Source organism: Emydura macquarii, unplaced genomic scaffold (genome assembly GCF_026122565.2).
Source record: "Emydura macquarii macquarii isolate MOO-44397 ecotype Brisbane River unplaced genomic scaffold, CSIRO-AGI_Emac_v2 contig_1790, whole genome shotgun sequence".
NCBI classification, from domain to species: domain Eukaryota; kingdom Metazoa; phylum Chordata; order Testudines; family Chelidae; genus Emydura; species Emydura macquarii.
This window is the reverse complement of record NW_027131927.1, coordinates 533,521-551,361: the sequence shown is the minus strand read 5'-3', so window position 1 is coordinate 551,361 and position 17,841 is coordinate 533,521. Positions and strand designations below refer to the sequence as shown.

Sequence of the window (17,841 nt, the reverse complement as noted above, 5' to 3'; positions counted from 1 at the left end):
CGTAAAGCTCCATGGTTGAGATTGTGAGGTTCAGTCTCCTCCTGCAGGCTGATGCGTCCCCTCTCTCATGGCAGGGGCTACTGGAGTTCACAGGCAGCCCCTGCTTGAGGTTGCTGGTGGCAGAGATGCATGTTTACTGCCTGTGACAAACCCTCCCTACTATCCTGGAGCCTTGGGCTGGGCTATTTCCACCTAGGGCTAAAGGGATCCCTGCAGCGTGACCCCACAGCTGCTCTAGCATGTCCCAGCTGCCATCCTGTGAGTGCCTGGGCTGGGTTCTAACCTTCCACTGCCCACCTACTGGGTCCAAATCCAGTGTGAGGGCCCTGTGCCCACCTACAGGGAGGGGGCCCTAGCTAAGGCAGAGCCACCTAGCCAGGCCTGTAGGGGCTGTATTCTGGCCGTGCCCCATGCCCAGGGGAGTTCTTTGGGCAGGTTTCCCTGTGCAGCCCTTCTCTGACAGCAGGGGGAGAGGAAACAGCAATGGGGGTGGGAGGTGTCTAAGGAGCCTCAGCCCAGCCTGTGTGCCAAAAGCTGTAGGTTCCCATGGGCCTGACAGCAGGAGAGGGCTGGGTATCTGGGGTTTAGGTGCCAGTTCAGTAGCCCCAGCTGGGACCCAGCCTGAGGGAAGCTCTTCTCCCCTAGGTCCCTCACTCCCAGAGCCAGCCCCTCTGCCACTGGCTTTGTCAAAGTCCTTGTCCTGGTGGGGAGGGCACGGCCCGTGCAGCTTCCTCCTGGTGGTGGGGAAGGTGCTTGGCGTGGGGGGAGACGCACAACAGTGATAGCAAGTGCCCAAGGGATTGGTTGGGGCCCTGAAAATCCCAGCAGGCTGAGCTGGTGCTGTTGCCTCGTTCACACCATGCTGGCTGAGGCTGGTGGCTGGAGGACCCAGCGCAGGCACACCCAGCTCAGGGTTGGTCCCTGCTTTCCATTAGCCGGGCAGCAGCAGGGGCAGAGGCCAGGCCCCAACTAGGGGAGTAGCCTGGTTGTACTAGGGGGGAGGGGATGCTCAGGCCCAGGAAAAGCTGCTTCTGCTGCACCAACAGCTGGAAAAGCCTCAGCCAAGGAGGAGGCAGGTCGGGGGCTGCAGGGGCCTCCCTGAGGCAGGAGCTGAGCAACCTGCATCAAGGAGCTGGGCAGCTGAGGGGGCGGGTGTGAAGGGCCCAGGAGATGCCAAGTGGCTCTTGGGGCAGGGGGCAGCAGTGGCTCACTCCAGGGTCCCCTGGGCCTGCCCCAATAACACTGGCACTGTGTGACTAAGGGAAGGGGGCCATCTTTTCATGGAGCATGGGACACCTGAGCCCCCCTACGTGGGCTTGAGGAGGCAGCAGGAGAGATCCCCTCGGTGGGACCCCTGCTGGCCCATAGCCAACATCTGCACCTGCTTGGGACAGGAATTCTCTGCAGGAGGCTGGAGCCCGGCCACTTGTGGGCATCACAGAGCACCCCTGCCTTGGCACAGGAAGAGGCTCTGTTGAAGTCACCATAAGGGGGAAGGATGGACAGCCCCACGCGCACACAGCTCCTCACCGCATACTCCCTGGGAAGCCAGCAATGCCCAGCGTGGCACACAGCCGCAGCGCCTCTTCCCCTAGCACCGCTTACGCAGCCTTGGTCTCCGTGCCCCGCAGGCTGGCCCAGCGGCTCCAGGCGCCCCAAGGCAGCAGTGCAAACGCCGGGCAGTCCCTCTCCCTTGCGTGGGGAAGGCCCAGCTCAGGGGCGGAGATGGGTTCTGGGCAGGGATTCATGGAGCCAAGCAGCACAGGCCACCATCTCCCTCCTTGGGTCTCCTGCCTGTTCCCCCAGAGAGGAGCGGGGCTGGCCCTGGCCGGGGACCCAACAGGGGTTTCATTCACAAGGGTCATTTGTTCAAGCCAGGTTTATTTGCTGAGAGCACGAGTGAGCACATGGCCGCCCCAGGGCCTAAGGTAGGGCCGTGTGCACTGACAGGTCCGGAGTGAGCGCCAGGCTCATGGGGGAGCTGGGCAGGGACTCCCCACTGAAGTCTGTGGGGGCAGCCGCTTCCTCTGCCCCCTGGCTCTGGGAAGTGGCTTTGGCCAGCGTGTCAGGGCCTGCGCCTCTCCGGGCCCAATAGGAGGCGGACAGGTTCATGGCCTCCTGGAGCCGGGCCCAGGCCTGCATGTTGTTGCTCTGCACGGCTTCACAAAAGAGCCGGGTGTGCTCCCGCAGCTCCGCGATCTCCCGCTGGGTGCTGCTGTTCTGCCGAATCAGCTCCTTGGTCCGCAGGGTGACACCCAGCAGCCCCGACTTCCTTAGGATCTCCATCGTGTTGTGGAAGCGCCGCTGCTTCCCAAGGCTCGAGCCCAGCTTCTTGGAGGCCTTGGACAGAAGCCTCCCCTCGGCCAGGTCCAGGGGTGGTGGGCTCCCCTGGGCTGCGATGGGGCTGGGCGCCGGCCGAGCCAGCTCACTGGATGAAGTGACAATGTTCTGGGACAGGGGCTCTGCACTGCCAGCAGCGGGCACCTGCCGGGCACTACCCGGGCGCTGCTCCTCCCGTGGGCTGCTGCCAGGGGGGGTGGCCGACTCTGAGGACGACACCCAGGCCTCCTCGAGGCAGAAGCGCTTGCTCTTGGCATGGCCCGTGCTGCCACTTCCCAGCAAGGGCCCGGCTGCAGCCCTGTTCTGGGTGCAGCCCGGGTGCGGGGCGATCTTGGGGTAGGCGTTGAGGATGGGCAGGTAGGTATCTTTCGCCTGTGGCTTCTGGCCCGGCAGCAGCAGCTTCCGTGTGGCCGTAGCCACTGGCTGCTGGAGGAAGAGGAGCCGGGCCTGGCCCTGCACAGTGTCCGGGGGGGCTTGGCCGCTCCAGGCCAGGAGCTGGGTGCTGGAGGCGGCGTCCAGGGGCTGCAAGGGAAGAGCAGGAGAGGAAGATGAGCACTCAGCTGGCTTCCTGGGCTCTGACCGTTGAGAGCCGGGCAGCTGGGCCATGAGGGACAAGGGGGCACATGGGTGCTGGCTCTGCTCCCGCATACCCAGGGCTGCTTTCCCCTCCCTCCCACTACCCCTGCGGGACAGAGGGGCAGCCCTTCCTTGTGGCCTTGGAAAGTGGCTGATCTGCTGGGGCAGGTCCGAGCCCCAGGCACTGGGAGGTTGAGGGGGGTGGGGGTCGGTTGGTTTGGGGCAGGAGGGCTACCTGTTTCAGGATAATGTTTTTGACAATGTAAACGGGGGTGAATCTGGCGAACGTGCCGTCGAGCCCCGGCGCCGTCCACAGCCTGGGCCCCCTGGCTGCCCAGTGCGAGGCACAGACGGACGGCTCCTCCGCGTCAGCGTGATCCAGCGTGCTCAGGGACTCCGAACTCGTGTCTGCACAGGAGAACAAGAGCAGAGCGTGAGAGGCAGTGGGGAGGGGACAGTGGCTGGGCTGCCTGGGGGTGAGACTGGAGTCACAGGGAGGGGAGCAGGCAGCGAAACCCCGGCTGCTGTCTGTACACCTCCCTCCCCGAAACGGCCTCGGCATCTGGCGGCCAGCCCTGCCGTCTCAGCCCTTGCCAGAGATCCATGCATGGGTCCAGTCAGTCTAGGCTGGAAGAGGCAGAGCCACCCAGAGCCATGGGGTGAGAAGGGCAGCCCTGCCCTCCACTGGCTGATTGCTTACTTGGGGGGCGGAGGCCTGCTAGAGAGAAGGGCCCAGCCCTGTCTTTGTGGGCTCCATGCAGTACCCCCCACGGGGATTGTTCTGCTGAGACAGGGCAGCCCTGATCTTCCTGACCCTCCCAGGGCAAGCCACAAGCAGGGAGCCCTTCTAGCCCTGCTGTTATCCCAGCCCGTGTCTCCAGCTGAGAGGAGCACAAGGCAGCTTTCCAACACCTGCCAGCCAGCCCCCTCTCCCAGGGCTGCTCCTGCAGTCTCCCAGGGGCTGGAGGGAAGAGTGGCTCCCGGCCCACACACAGGGGGGTAGGAGAGGCTAATGAAGTGGCAGGGGGCTGAGGAAAGAGGATGCTCTTCAGGCCACAGAGTCAAACACTTGGACGTGAGGAAGCTCCAGTGGCCCCGGCCCCCTGTGCATCTGCATCGCAACACGGTCCGTAATGCCGGGATCGTGCGCTGGTTCCCCCAGCACGGACGGGGCTGCAGGGAGGAGACACTAGTCAACGGTCCTCATTATGCTCCTCGTTCAGCCACTGCCTTAGTGCCTGCCACACAGACGGTCCGTTCCGCAGGGGCCTCTCCACGGCACCTCCCCATGGCGGCCGGGCGCCGGCAGGACATTCCTGGATTGATTCTCCACGTCGCCCGTCATCGCTCAGGCGGCCCAGAATCCTCGCCCCCACTTTGCAGAGGGGGAAGCTGAGACAGACCTGAAGCCCCATGCGGAGTCAGGACGGGGGGTCAGGGCAGCTCAGCCACGTGGTCCCCTCTGCTGGGTGGGGGGCGGAGGTTGGGGCAACCCAGCCGCGTGGCTCCCCCTGCAGGCAATGGGCCACTGGGACCACGTGTGGCCCTGCCCTCCCCAGGGTCCTTGGGTAGCGGCTGCAGCTGCTTTGGCGCCCGGCCTCACACACGTGCCCTCGGCCCAGTCTTGTTTTGGTTGTTGCTGAAGTTTTGCTGACAAGGCGAGCGGGGGAAGGGAAAGGGTGATTTTCCCACGGCTCAGCCAGACGTGAGCAGAATTCCCAGGGAGAGGCGAGGCCCGTCTAGCCCAGGATCTCCCTGCCCTGGGTCAGAGGCCGGCTGCGAAGACGGGGGCGGCAGGGCCTCTCCCAGGGAGGTGACAGAAACCTCTATGATGGAAAGTGGCAGGCAACTGAACCGGGAGGTCCCACCAGTCCCGGGACAGAACGGCTCCGAAACACCTCCGGGGCTGCAACAGGAGACAACGTTCCCCGGGGGCCAGTGGAGGGCGACAGGGAACAAGGGGTGGGTGGCACCAAGGAGTGACCCCAGAGCTGCACGGGCCGCCCCAGGCCCTGCCCATAACGCCACACAAGGGGGCAGCGGGGCAGGGCCTGCCACTTGCTCTCAGACCCCCCCCCCCCAGGCAGGAGCTGGGAGAAAGTCCAGGCTCAGCTGCACGCAGCCCTCGGAGAGCCAGCTGCGTGCACCCATGACTCCCACCATGCCCCCTAACCTGCCCTCTGACCTGACACTGGGCTTGCCTACAGGCCACCCCCTCCCCAAACCACCGCTCGGTCCAGAGCCCTCCCCACCATGCTCCCAGAGCACCCCCAAGGCCCTCCTCCCCAGACAGCGCTGAGTGACCAAAGCAGTGGGCCTGGCTCCCACCAAACCCAGCTCAGCCCAATTCCACCCCCGTGCTCCAGGTGGGCCCAGCACACGGCATCTTCTGCTCCCAGGGCAGGAGGGGATGTGGGGCAGAGAGGCAGGCTGGGCCCAGTTCCTGGCTAACCGCTGCCCCAGGAAACTGACTGCGCAGCCCCAGAGCCCGGCACTTGGAATGAAATCCTGGATTTCTCACAGCAGGGTCACGCCCCAGGCGAGGAGTGGGGCAGAGGGACGGCTCGGGGTGCTGCTCCAGCCCCACCCTGCCCCCCACATGGCAGGGGCAGCCCGGAGCTCGCACTGCCCCCAGGACAAGTCTCTACCTGAGAAACCGGAGTCCTTCTCCGACTCGCTGGCTGGCGGGCGGGGGCCCGGGGCCTTCCTGCTGCCCTCGCCCTCCACGGCCGGCTTGTCCAGTGGCCCCGTGCGCCCCTCAGAGCCGGCGCTCGCCACTGCGCCCCCCACCGCCATGCCCCTCTCCGTGGGGGGCTGGCACGGCCTCTCCGCAGGCATCTCCAGGCCTGAAGGTGAAGAGCAGAGAATCAGGCGCTGAGGACAGGCTCCCCCAGACCCGCACCCCCAGCTTTCCGACGCCTGAGGGGGGTCCCTGAGACGGCACCTCCCCTCGGCCCTGCCCCCGCCTGCAGCGCTGCATGGGGGGGGGGGGCCCTGCCGGATACTACCCAGTAGGGAGGGCAGGTGCCGACCCCCCCTTACTTCCCAGGCACTACAGGGGAGGATGGGCAGAGATGCTCTCTGGGACCTACGCCCCCCCCCTGGACACAGGCCCTCTTCCATCACAGCCCCCCTACCCCCCCAGCCCTCCAATCACAGCCCCTCATCAGGCTTCCCACTGCAGTCCTGCACAGACCCCCAGGCCCTCCCATCGCAGCCCCACCAGATTTTCCAGCACAGCCCCCAGCCCTGCACAGCTCCCCACCCCCGTCTTCCCACCACAGTCCTGGGGTGGGAGCAAAGGCAGCGCAGCTGTTCCTTGCAGCAGCCACAGGGGCACCCACACTAGGTTTGCGCACCCGGCCCCATAAACACGGGCCCTGCTCCCCCTCCCCTCACTCCATGGCCCTGCCCGCACATGGTCCCCCTTTCCCCAGACACACTCAACCTCCCCCCCCCGCCCCGGCAAGTACAAACACACCCAGCCTCCTCCGTCCCCTACAGCCCGCACCCCCCTTCTCCGTCTGCCTGCAGCGGGGGCCTCCCCACACCTCTCCATGGGGAAGAGGACGGGTCCATGCCCCCCCAGCCACGGGAGGAGGGGCTCGAGCTGCCCCCAAGGTCAGGGGTTCAGCTGTGCAGAGCCTCTCCTGCTCCCAGGATAGCAGCCGCTCCCGGCCCCCGCCCGGCCGCTCTCCTCTTACATAACAGTTACTAACCAGCTTGCCCTGGCTGCCGGCCCAGCCCCGATACCAGCCGCCCTCCGAGGCCCGTCTGCCTGCCGGGGAGCTGGGGCGGGCAGACCAAGCAGCCGCCTCTAATCCTGGCCGGGTGTGTCGTGAGCAAGGCTGACACAGCAACGCACATTCCTAGCCATGTGCTCCCCCGTGCCCTCCCACACGCCAGCCAGGAGACACGCGGCCCCCCCGGGCGGGGAGGGGCCACCCACACCGGGAGCCCCATGCTCTGCCGGCCCAGGCTCAGCCCAGACGCCGACACGTGGAGGGGGGCAGGAGAGAGGGGCTGAGCCACACTCCCCAGCTGCAGCTGCCCGTCCTCCCGCCAGGCTGTCTGAGCCCTCTGCCGCATCCTGCCCAGCCCGGCAGTCCTACGGGGCAGGGCCTGCCCCCACCAGCTACCAGCCTGTACAGTGCCCGGCCCAGCACGGTCCCCATCGGCCTTCCAGGCGCGGTTGCAATGTGAATTAAAAGGGATCCACAGCAGGAGGGTCCCAGCCCAAGCAGGGGCAGCGGGCATGGAGCAGAGGGCTGGCGGGGCCAGGCAAGGGGGTGTGTGTGTGTGGGGGGGGACATGACGGGGACGACGGACAGGGCTGGGAGAGTTAGGGTACCGGGGGGACGGTGCAGGGCAGATCCCTGGTGGGGCTGGGAGGAGGGGCCGGGCAGATCCCTGGTGGGGCTGGGAGGAAGCTGTGGAGGGGCCGGGCCGGGACGAAGGCGGTTCTGCGCCAGGGAGCGAGGAAGCAGAGACCCTCGCTTTAAGAGCTTCCCGGCCCCCCGGCTCAGCTAATCAGTCCCCCTCAGACCCTCCCCGGCCGCGCGGGGTTGCCAGGATGAGGGGTTTCGCTCCACACAGCCTGCCGGACCTTGGCCAGCCGAGCCGACATCAAATCTTTGGTTCCCCCCCCCCATGGGTCCTTCCAGCCCAATCGAGCGGCCCCGGAAGCGGCTCTTTGTCGAGCTCCAGGAGCGCCTCGCCGTGGGGCAGCTTTTCGAACCCTTCCTTCGTTCTCGCGGCTCCCCTTGGACCCTCTCCAATTTACCGCCGTCCTTCGGGCATCGTGGCCGCTGAATTGGAGGCGGGATCCCAGCAGCGGTCGCACCAGAGCCCAAACCCGAGGGAAACGAACCTCCCTGCCCCTGCTTCGTGCCTCCCCAGCTCTCCATCACACCCGGGCCCCCGCCTCATCCGATTCTCCACCGCAGACCCCTCGGCCGGAGGAGGCGCGGCATTCCCAGTCCTCCCTCGGACTCGAGAACCCCAGCCCACAGCCCACGACTTAACCAACCTGCGACCGCAGCCCCCCATAGCCTTCCCACCGCAGCCCTCCTGGGGCCAGCTGCTGCACTCTGCCTCCCCTCCCCCTGGGCAGACCAAGCCCCCCCAGCACTGCCCAGGCCGGGACCTGCACGTACTAACGGGCACAAAACCCCCATCAGCCCTTTTCCATCACCTTCAGCCCCTCTGGACCCGTCCCGCCATGCAGACGGGGACCTGCCCGTGTAGGATTCAGACAGGAGCCAGGGGTCCCAGGAGAGCAGCCAGAGCAGAGCCGGGCCAGAGAGACAGGCCAAGCCTGACCCACCCCGAGCTCCCACCCAGTTCTCCTCAGGAGAATCCAGCGGCCGAGAGCAAGGGGTGGTTTCTGGTGGAATTCCACCCTCCCGGTTCAGCTCTGTAACACGCTCTTCCCCGCGGCAGCCGGGCCCCTGACGGGCCTGGAGAGCAGATGGACAAGTGGCTGAAGCGTAGCAAGCCAAGGGCTGCACTAAGGGGGGGGTCCCCGACCCATCTGCAGAACATTTCCCCTCCAGGACGGCCCAGCAGGACATGATGCCCCCGGGAAATCGCCACCCCCGTTTTCAGCCGGGGAGGTGAAGCCACTTGCCAAGGTCTCGGACGCTGGCACCCAGCGCAGCGCACGGGGGGAAAACGTGGCCCAGCGCAGCCGTGGGAAAGAAACCAGGAATCCCCGGCTCTGAGCACTGGACCTCCCTCCCCCCAGCCAGGGATGCTGGTGAAACACACAAGGAGTAGAGAGGGAAGAAAGCACAGACACAACAAACATGGGCAAGAGAGAGCCTGGAGAAAGGCAGATCCCCTGGGGCAGCAGCAAACCCACAGCAGCGGGAGCAGTGGGGCCTGGCCCCGGGTGATGATGGGTTGTGGCAGCAGAGTCCCCTCCCCTCCCCACTCAGCATTGCCCCCCCACCCCCAGGTCACACCGCTGGGGGAAAGCCCTCGCTGCCTTTGGGAGGGTGAACCGGTGCGTCCCGGGGCTGGGGAAATCGCCCCCTGTGCGCAGCTGACCAGAGTGGCAGGGCCAGAGAGGGGCCGTAAGACCCCGACGACGCGGAGATGGGCTCTGCGAAGAGGTCGAAGGTCTCACTGACCCCCCCAGTGGATCTCTGAAGTGCCTGCCCCCAATGGTGCCCTGCAGCCCCACTCTCCTTCGCGTCCCAGTGCCCTGGCCCCAGCTGCACAGCGAAACCCTGCCAGCGGCAGGCCCTCCTCTCCTGCCCCACGGCTGCCAGGCATATAGTCCAGGGGGAGGGGGCAAGGGCCCCCCTGCTCTACCCCACCCCAGTGCCACTGCCCAGAGCTCTGCCAGCCACACAGGGCTCCGCAGACGACACGTGGGCGAGCTGCATCAGGTGCAGGGCCACGTGTGTGTGTGTTTGCACCACGCCTCCCCGCCAGCCCGTTCCCTGCCAACACCCTGGCACAGCGGCAGGGCTGGGACTCACTGGGGAGGGACCTCGGCCAGCGCCCCCAGCGGGCTGCCATGGAGCTAAGAGAGCAGATGGCCCCCACTGTCCCCAGGCTGCTGCTGCCGGGGGGTGGGGGAGAGGGCACCCTTCTGGCTTCCCCGGGGCGGCCGCCTCCCCAGTCCACAGCTTGGCTGCAGGAACGGGGTCACCCCCACTCAAGCACCGTGCCCAGCCAGACTATCTCAGCAATCCCCCCTTCTCCTACTGCCCCAGCCCCCTTCCCCCCCGCTGGCACGACCCACCTTGCCCCCATGCAGAGGAGCGTGTCCGGCCTCCTGCATTCCTAGCTGCCCCGGTCCCGTAGAGCCAGCCGGGGCAGGGAGACCCACTGTCGTGGAGGAGCCGGGCAGGCAAGGCCCTTCCCTCCCAGAGACCAGACACAGGGTCCACAAGGAGGCCCAGCTAACCCAGGGGCTGCTGCCCATTGAGGACGGCTAAGGATGCCAAGCCCAGGGGCACCCACGCTTACCAAGAGCCCACAGCCAGTGTGCACCGAACGTGAGCAGACAGCAGCCACATGAATGGGAAGGGAGTGTGGTCTAGTGGTTAGAGCGGGGGGTGTCAAGGAGCCAGAACTCCTGGGTTCCATCCCCAGCTCTGTCACTGACTTGCTGTGTGCCTCTCTGTACCCCCCATCCCTCCCTCCAGCGGATAAAGATCCTCCCCCCCGCCCCTTTCGCAAAGGGACTCCAGCGCACAGGTTATAACTGTTACCCACTACAGAGGTTCAGGCCATGGGCCAGAGCTCCCAGCATGCCGGGCAGCTCTCAGACCCCCACAGCCAGGCTCCCCGGGAAGCTGGGACCTGCAGTTTCTGGATTATAAGGGCACCCCGCCCCCAGTTCCCTGCAGCCATCGGCTCAGGGGAGGGTGTGTGTGCTAGGGAATGGGACACTCTAGGACACCGGTTCTGCGCCAGTCCCCGGTTGTAGTTACACTGACTCCGGCCCCCGCCCAGCCTTCCAATGCCTCCCCCAGAGGCAGAGACCTGCCCATGGGCCCCGTCCCTCTCCTGGCTCCAGGGAAGTCTGCCCTGTAGGGAAATCACCCAGGCACCCTCCACTCCCCATGTCTGCCATAACCCCTGCCCTGCCGGGGGCAGAGCCGGCTGCCGTGTGCTCACTCGCTCCCGGGTCACAGCTACGGCGCCGTGACTACGCCGCTGGGGCTCTGCGGTGCAGACGCAGCTTACGGCGATGGAAGGGGTTTTTGCTCCCCCTGCGCCGGGGCCCAGGCCCACGGCAGCAGTCTTCCAGCTGCACCTGTGCCGGGGGGGGGGGAGGGGGGCGCGCGGCGCGATCAGCATGACTGCAGCATTCAGGGGCATGGGCCCTACGGTTTTCACTGTGCTCAGTCACTAGCTGGTACCTCTGGGCCCAGCCCTATAAACCGGGTTTCGTGGGCACAGCTCCTGCTCACGGCCACAGCGCGGCCTAGAAAGTGTGCCCTCCCCCCCTTCCCCCCCCAGAGCCCCAGCGGTATGTGAGCCCAGCACCAGGCGGGAGTGGGGGACCTGCTGCCCTGCCATCGAGCGTTAGCCTAGATGGCTTTTCCCAGGTGGCCAGCCCTGCCAGCACGCCCCACCGGGAACCGCACAGCACGCAGTAAACAACGGAGGCGCTCGGTGAATTCCACGGGGGCGCGGAGGTCCAACACCTTTTCCACTGATAAACCGAAAGAAACATTTCCCTTTTAAACACGGGGGACAGGAACAGAGCACATAGCTGCCCGGCTGAAGCTGCCAGAGGGCAGGCGGAGAGCTGGGCAATGGGGTAGGAGGCGGCCAGGGGGTCTGGTCCCTGGGAGGAGCTTGGCAGGGGGGTGCCTGTTAAACGCTGACAGCTCACGTCCACCCTGGCCGGGTCTAGTTTCACAGGGGTTCAGAATGGAGGGGGCTGGGGGCAGACTCAGGCAGACGTTACAGCACCAGCTCCCCCGGGAACGTTTCGTTCCTCGCGCCAAGGGTCAGAACGGGTGGCCTCGGGAATGGAAGCTCCGGGCCGGATGCACAACGCCGGCGAACGCCACGGGCCGGGTGCGCAGGGCCATGTTCGTGTCAGGCAGCCAAGGCGTGACAGCCACACGTTTTGGGCACCCAATCCCGGGCCCGTCTTTCCCCCGCGGTGCTGAGTGACGGCAGCTGCCCCTGGCCTCGTGAGCCCCAGCCCCGTGGTCTCCATCTGAGCCCCAAAGCCCTGACGCCGAGATCAGCGACCCCTTGGGCGAGGGCGGCAGTCACCCTCCCTGTGCGCGAGGTTCCCAGCCACGCGGCTGAGCCAGCAGAATGGAGCAGAGCCGTGCTCACGGCCCCCCCGTCGTCTCGTGTATTAAGTGCAGGGGAACCTCGCTGTTCAAACCCAGCAGCTGGTACCGGCCCATCCCAGAGCTGGGCCAGCAGAGCCAGTGCAGCAGGCCACGCTCCCATCTCAGCGCGGCACGCGGCGAGCCGGGGTCGGCGATTCCAAGAGCAGGAGAGACCCGGGCGACGCAGAGTGGACTCGGGAGCCAAGCCACACGGGCTGTGGAAGCTGCTGGGCCTGGGGACGGGGCTCTGGGGTGACCACGCTTGAGGCTCCTTGTCAACACAGAGACCTCAGCAACCTGCAGGGACCTCCGGGCACGGCCTGCATGGGACCCACCTCGCTCTGCCGCGGTCCGGCCTGCGGGGAGCTCCTGGGGGCAGGAAGGGCCCCTGTGGGAGCAGCTACCTCCATGCCACCAGCCTCCAGCCAGGCAGAAGCAGGACAGGCTCCGGGAGCGCCTCCTCCATTAACACACGCACCCAGCGCTGCTCTAACGCTTCCCCACCCAGTTAGCAGGGACGGGGGGCGGCAGCAGCCAGTCGCTCCCCATGGGGGGTCCGGGGCCCTCAAGCCCAGCGGTGGAGGATCCAGTGTTTCCCTGGGCCCCCAGGCCCAGCAGCAGAGGCAGCCGGTCACTCTGTGGGTCCCACGCCCTGCTTTGCCACTCACTCAGTCGCCAGTCATCCCAGGAAACCCCTTCCCGCACTCACCCCACAGCCCTGCCAGCTGCTCCCCCGCACAGCCCCCGCCCTGCTGCCCACCCCACCTGGCCGGCAGCCACACCCCTGCAAAGTCATCCGAGCCCCCCCAGCAGGTGAGAAACGGCCTTCGCCCCACATCACAGCAACCCACCTGGGGAGAGACCCACCTCGCAGCCCCACCACTACCTAGGGGGCTCTGCCCCCAGCCCTGGGCTCTCAGCGACCAGGCTGTAGCGTGGGGAGAGGGGGAGACCACCCAGAAAGGGGCGGGGGGCCCTGCTTGCTCAGGGAGGGGCTGTGGGTGGAGGGGGCAGTTCCGACTCCACTCGTGCTGCCCCCATAGCTGTGGGGAAGGGAGCTCAGAAAAGGGAGGGGGCGGCGGGGGAGGACAGAGGAGGAGGGGGACGCCTAGCACAGGGGGTTGCAAAGCCTGGGGATGCGGTGGCCACAGAGCCCTCCAATCGTGCCACGGGCCGTGCCCACCTCGGCTACTTGCGGCCCATCCGGGGGGCGGCCTGGCTCTCTCCCTGCCTACCCCAGCCCTTCAGCGGCACTGCTGGGGGAGGGAGATCACAGCCCCCGTCCGGCTCCACCCATCCCTACGCCTAGCTCTGCTTTCTCCCTCCCCACCCGTGGGTCACTGGCCCCCCTCCTCACACTCGACAGCGGCAGGCCCAGCACGGGGGGGGGGTTACAAGCCCTGGCCAGCCCGGCGAGGCTCCCGGCCTGCAGCCCCAGCTAGACGGGCTCTCAGGCACGGTTCTTGTGCCCCCCAAAACTGCTCCACCTTCTGCTGCCTGTTTTACCCTCTACAGGGGCTTCCCAGGCACCCAGGCCCTGGGTCTGGCGGCAGCGCTGTCTGTGCAGCGGCAGGGGCTGGCCCACACGTGGGGGAAGCTCCTCCTTCACCCCGCTCCAAGGTGCTGCACCTTTCAGACGCACCTGCCGTGCCGGGATCTCAGGGCTGGCACCAGTGACGGCCAGGTGGTCCCTGCGTAGGGACACCGGGCAATTCAGAGGGGCGGGGAGCACCACTGGGAATGCCTTTGCGCTTCAGATCCAGCCCGCGCGGGAAGAAGGGCTTGCAACTCAAATTCCAGCTTCCCACATCCCAGCCGGGAGCCGGAGATCAGTGCTAGACCCCATGCCCCTCCCAGAGCTGGGAACAGAACCCAGGAGCCCTGGGCTCCAGCCCCCCGGCTCTGACCACCAGACCCCACTCCCCTCCATAGCATCACAGTCCGTTCCAGCCCTGACAACGCCCAGATCTCGCTCTCTGTTCAGTGACGGGACATTTTTAACACAGGGTAGATCCACGCCGAGCAGCCACCTTGTCTAGACCGGCAACCGAGTTCTTCCAAAGGGTCCCGGGGCTCTCACCTTCCCCAGACACCACCTGCGGGCTGGATGCGCAAACCACACCCTGCCCCCGAGCTCTGTCTGTGGGAGGCCAGGCTTGTGCAGGGAAATAGGATCACGGGGGGCCGGAGGGAGACAGGGACTCCATGCGCAGGCAGCACAAACAGCAGCATCCGCTATGCACCCTCCAAGGAGCTGCCCTGGAACCAGCAGACAGTTCACACACATCCTGGAGAAGCAGCACGGCCCGGGGCAGAGCAGGGGACTGGGAGGCAAGGCTCTCAGGTGCTGTCCTGGCTCTTGGATCCCATATCAACCTGCCCCAGTCCCCGGGGCTACTGCCCTGGGTCCCAGTAAGGAAGCACCCAGTGCAGCCGCTGCTTGCATGGAGGAGGCTGGAGCAGAGGCTGGGCGATGCTGGATTTGGCGGCAAGAGCTTTTTGGGTGCCACTCCTTTGGGCAAGCAAGTTTCATCCCCCCGGGAGGTCGTCTGGGGCGTGAGGCTCCTCCCCAACTCTGCTGTCCAGCGTCACCACAGCTCCAGGGAGCATCTGGCTTCTGATGAGAGCCCCCCACCATTAATACCGCACCATCCCCTCCGGCCAGCAGCGACTGATCACTCACGCACCAGCAGCCCAAGCCCCCCAGAGCACCCAGCCATCTCTACCCCAGTGAGTGTCACGAGGGAGACAGAGCCCCTCCCCAAAGCCAAACCCACAACCACGGCCTAGGAGCCAGAATACCTCCCCCCACTGCCCAGCCCTTCTCAGCTGTCCCGCCAGCACTTGCAGACAGCACGGGGAAGACGTGGGGCAGCGCAGAACGGCGCATGCTGCGGAGCTGAGCAGTTAGTGCTGACAAGGCGACGCCTGTCCCACCGCACTGCACAGAGCAACCTGACCCACGACGGGCCACGGCTGGATTGCCCCAGAACTGCAGCTTGCCCCCGCCCAGCAGCGGGTCCCTGGTGGAGCAGCCCCCCCACCCCTCCAGCAAATCAGCACCACCAATCCCCAGCTCCCAGGGCGTCCCCAGCCTGGCACCTGCAGGGGTGTCACTATACAGACCACACGCTCCCCCAGTCCATGGCTGCTGGGAGGAACTGGGGGTGCTGCAGTCACCTGGCCCGGTACCAGCTGGTACAGGCTCCAGGCCTGTCTGCTGGGAGAGCCACTCCCCCATATCAGACACCGACTCCCAGCCCACCCGGGCCTCACTCCGTGCCTGGGTCTACCAGCGCCTCAGAGGCACCGAGGTGTCCAGCCCTGGCGAGGGGGCTCGGCAGAGGCACCTCGGATTCCCGCTGGCCGAGGGGCGTTCGGCCTCCAGTCAGCACCACTCCAGGGACACACGTTCCCCAGCCGCAAGCCCGGTTGTTCCCCTGAAGAGTCACCCTCCCCGCATGGATGCGGACATGGCACACCCGTTACCCCCCTTCCCGGCGCAGCCTGGCCGCCGCAGAGCGCCCCGGGAGCAGGGGGCGGGCACCTTCCCTGGCAGCGGGTGCCCAACTGAGCGGGGCCCTTGCGGGAGCAGCACTCAGCAGAATCCCCCAGGGACTGCAGGGCCTGCATTACGCTGCGTGATACAGAGTCCCCCTGGAAAGGCAGCCCTTGGGGGGTGATGGGCAGGCCCTCCCCAGCCCATACAGCACTGGAGGGGGGCTGACAACCCCCCCCCCCCCCCCCACAGCCCCCACCCACACGACAGGGCTTCGGACTGATGCGTGAATGAGGGCGAAGCGTCTTCGCACCAGGCAACCTGCCCCAAGCCGGGCAGGAATGGGAGAGCCTGGCCCTCGACCACCCCGCCCCTCCTCCAGGGAGAAGCCACTCGCTCGCTCACCCACCCCACAGCTCTGCCCCACACCAGACAAGGGGTACTTTGACCTGTCGGCTGGAGGCGTCCAGGCGAGGCCAGGGGGCATCCAAGGCTCGACCCCAAACTGAACAAAGCGACAACTCCACGGCCTGTGAGCCACCCCACAGCAGCCTCAGGGCTGGATCCCCCTATGGCCCCACAGCGGATCACCTCCCCGCCCCCACCCCACTTACACCCCATAAAGCAGCAAGACACTGACAGTCCTAAAAAGTCTGCAAACAGCCCCACATGCAAGGAAGCACCCCATATCCTGAGCCCCTCCACCCCATAGCCCAGGGAGCACCCCCATCCCGAGCCCCCGCATCCAAGGGGGCACCCCCCACCCCCACACATCCAAGGGGAGCCCTCCCATCCCGAGCCATCCCCACATATCGGAGCGGGGGGACCCTGCACACGTGCACCCACACCCCGCAGGGCACCCCCATCCCGAGGCCCCCCAAGCACATCCCAGGAGGAACCCAGGCAGCAGAACAAGGGTGAGGGGAGGGGTGGGGCGGAGGGGAGGCACCGGGGGGGGCCTCTGGTACCCACTGCTCGCGGGGGGTGGGGGGCCGGAGGGTGCCCTTGGGGGGTGGGTGCACCCGGGGGAGCTGGGGGGCCGGAGGGATGCAGGGGTTCCGGGGGGCCCGCGGGAGTGGGGGGCCCTGAAGGATGGGGGGAGGGGAAGGGGGGGGCTGGTACCTGCCTCTCGCCCCGGTTCTCCGGCCGCACACGGGCGCAGACACAAAGACCCAGCTGTGGCCCCACCCCTCGCCCAGATGGACCGCGCCGGCAGCCAATGGGCGCCTCCGCCGCGCAGGGGCGGGGCGAGCGGCGCGGGCCCCGGCGCCACGTGCGGAAGCGGGGCCTGGTGCCTGGCCACGTGAGGGGCGGGGACAGAACGCGGAGACATGTGCGGGGGCGGGGTCTATTCGTCACACTCCCCGCGGGGGCGGGGCAGCCGCCGCAATTCCCCGCTCCGGAACCTGGGCTACCGGCCCCGCCCCCAGCATGGCCCCTCCAGTGGCCCCACACCTGGGCTACCGGCCCCGCCCCCCCGAGCAAGCTGCTAACCTGGGCTGCCGGCCCTGCCCCCCAACAGACCCCTCTTCTCCCCCCACCCTGGGCTGCCAGCCCCGCCCCCCAACAGAGCTCCCTCCTGCCCCACACCTGGGCCACTGGCCCCTGCCCCCCAGCAGAGCTCCCTCCTGCCCCACACCTGGGCTGCTGGCCCTGCCCCCCAACAGACCACCCTTCTCCCCCCACCCTGGGCTGCCAGCCTTGCCCCCAGTAGCCCCCTCCTGCCAGGCAGTGCCAGGCTGACAGGTAACCGGGGAACCTTAACTAGGCCCCTTGTGCGTGTGCACCCCTGTGCCCCGGCCCAGCTGCTTGCTGAGGCTGTGTCTACACTCGCTCAGGGCCAGGTGACCGGACAGCAAGTGTGAAAAATGGGGACGGCAGGAGGTGGGGGAGTTATAGGCGCCTATATAAGAAAAAGCTCCAAATATCGGGACAGTCCCTATAAAATCGGGACATCTGGTCACCCCGCTCAGGGGTATGAAAAACACACACCCCTGACTGACAAGTTGCGTTGGTGTGGGACCTTACGTTGGGGGGAGGGGGTCTCCCACTCACAGCTACCGCCACTCATTGGGCCTGGTTTAAGTACACGGATGGGCGAGCTCTCTCGTTGGCGTGGAGCGGCTACACACGAGATCTTACAGGGGCATAGCTGCATGGTACATCTGTGCTGCTGTCAGCTCTAGTGTAGACATGGCCTGAGGACTGAGCACTGGGGTGACTAAGGACCAGAGCTCCTGGCTTGTGCCTGCACTCAGAAGGGACGGGCGCTGCACTGGGGGGGCCCTCTGTCCTTGTCTCCTCTCCCCTCCAGCCTGTCTCAGTCCTCCTCCACATGCCCTGGCTCCTGCCCCATGCACCCCCCCAGCTCCTGCCCCCTCCCCCTCTGCACTATCCACCCACCAGCTCCTGCCCCCTGCGGTTGGGTTATTTTTCTTTTCCCAATGAGAGGCTCCCCATAGCAAATGAGAGATTAATTCTTCACTTCCTCTTGCATGACCACTTCAGCTCGGAGCCGCGGGGGATTACCAAAGGAGGGTTTGGTAACAAGTTGTGATCTTGTAGCCTAAAAGGTTTAAGTTTGGCAAAATTATAAGCAACTGAAAACAG

At 66.5% G+C, this 17,841-nt stretch overlaps 1 protein-coding gene across 3 annotated transcripts; it reads right to left on the bottom strand.

Moving 5' to 3' along the window:
- Positions 1–1,315: 1,315 nt before the first annotated feature.
- On the bottom strand, positions 1,316–16,431 carry LOC137158690 (CLOCK-interacting pacemaker-like). 3 transcript variants are annotated; one of them, XM_067556520.1, is made up of 4 exons: positions 16,354–16,431; positions 5,565–5,762; positions 3,152–3,324; positions 1,316–2,862 (listed from the first exon to the last, which is right to left on the bottom strand). In XM_067556520.1, exons 2-4 carry the CDS (start codon positions 5,752–5,754, stop codon positions 1,924–1,926), a joined length of 1,302 nt encoding a protein of 433 aa, XP_067412621.1. In that variant the 5' UTR covers positions 5,755–5,762; positions 16,354–16,431; the 3' UTR covers positions 1,316–1,923. The 3 variants fall into 3 exon arrangements, with proteins under 3 accessions (XP_067412621.1, XP_067412620.1, XP_067412622.1); XM_067556519.1 differs by having other exon boundaries at positions 16,358–16,430; XM_067556521.1 differs by lacking the exon at positions 16,354–16,431 and adding an exon at positions 6,398–6,521.
- Positions 16,432–17,841: the final 1,410 nt, after the last annotated feature.

Bases quoted from the DNA above. Each gene is read 5' to 3' on its own strand.
- LOC137158690 (XM_067556520.1), bottom strand. From the start codon at position 5,754: ATGCCTGCGGAGAGGCCGTGCCAGCCCCCCACGGAGAGGGGCATGGCG. The intron at 3,325-5,564 runs GTAGAGACTTGT...TCTCCTGTGCAG, and splicing joins GAAGGACTCCGGTTTCTCAG to ACACGAGTTCGGAGTCCCTG. The intron at 2,863-3,151 runs GTAGCCCTCCTG...CTTCCCTTGCAG, and splicing joins AAAACATTATCCTGAAACAG to CCCCTGGACGCCGCCTCCAG.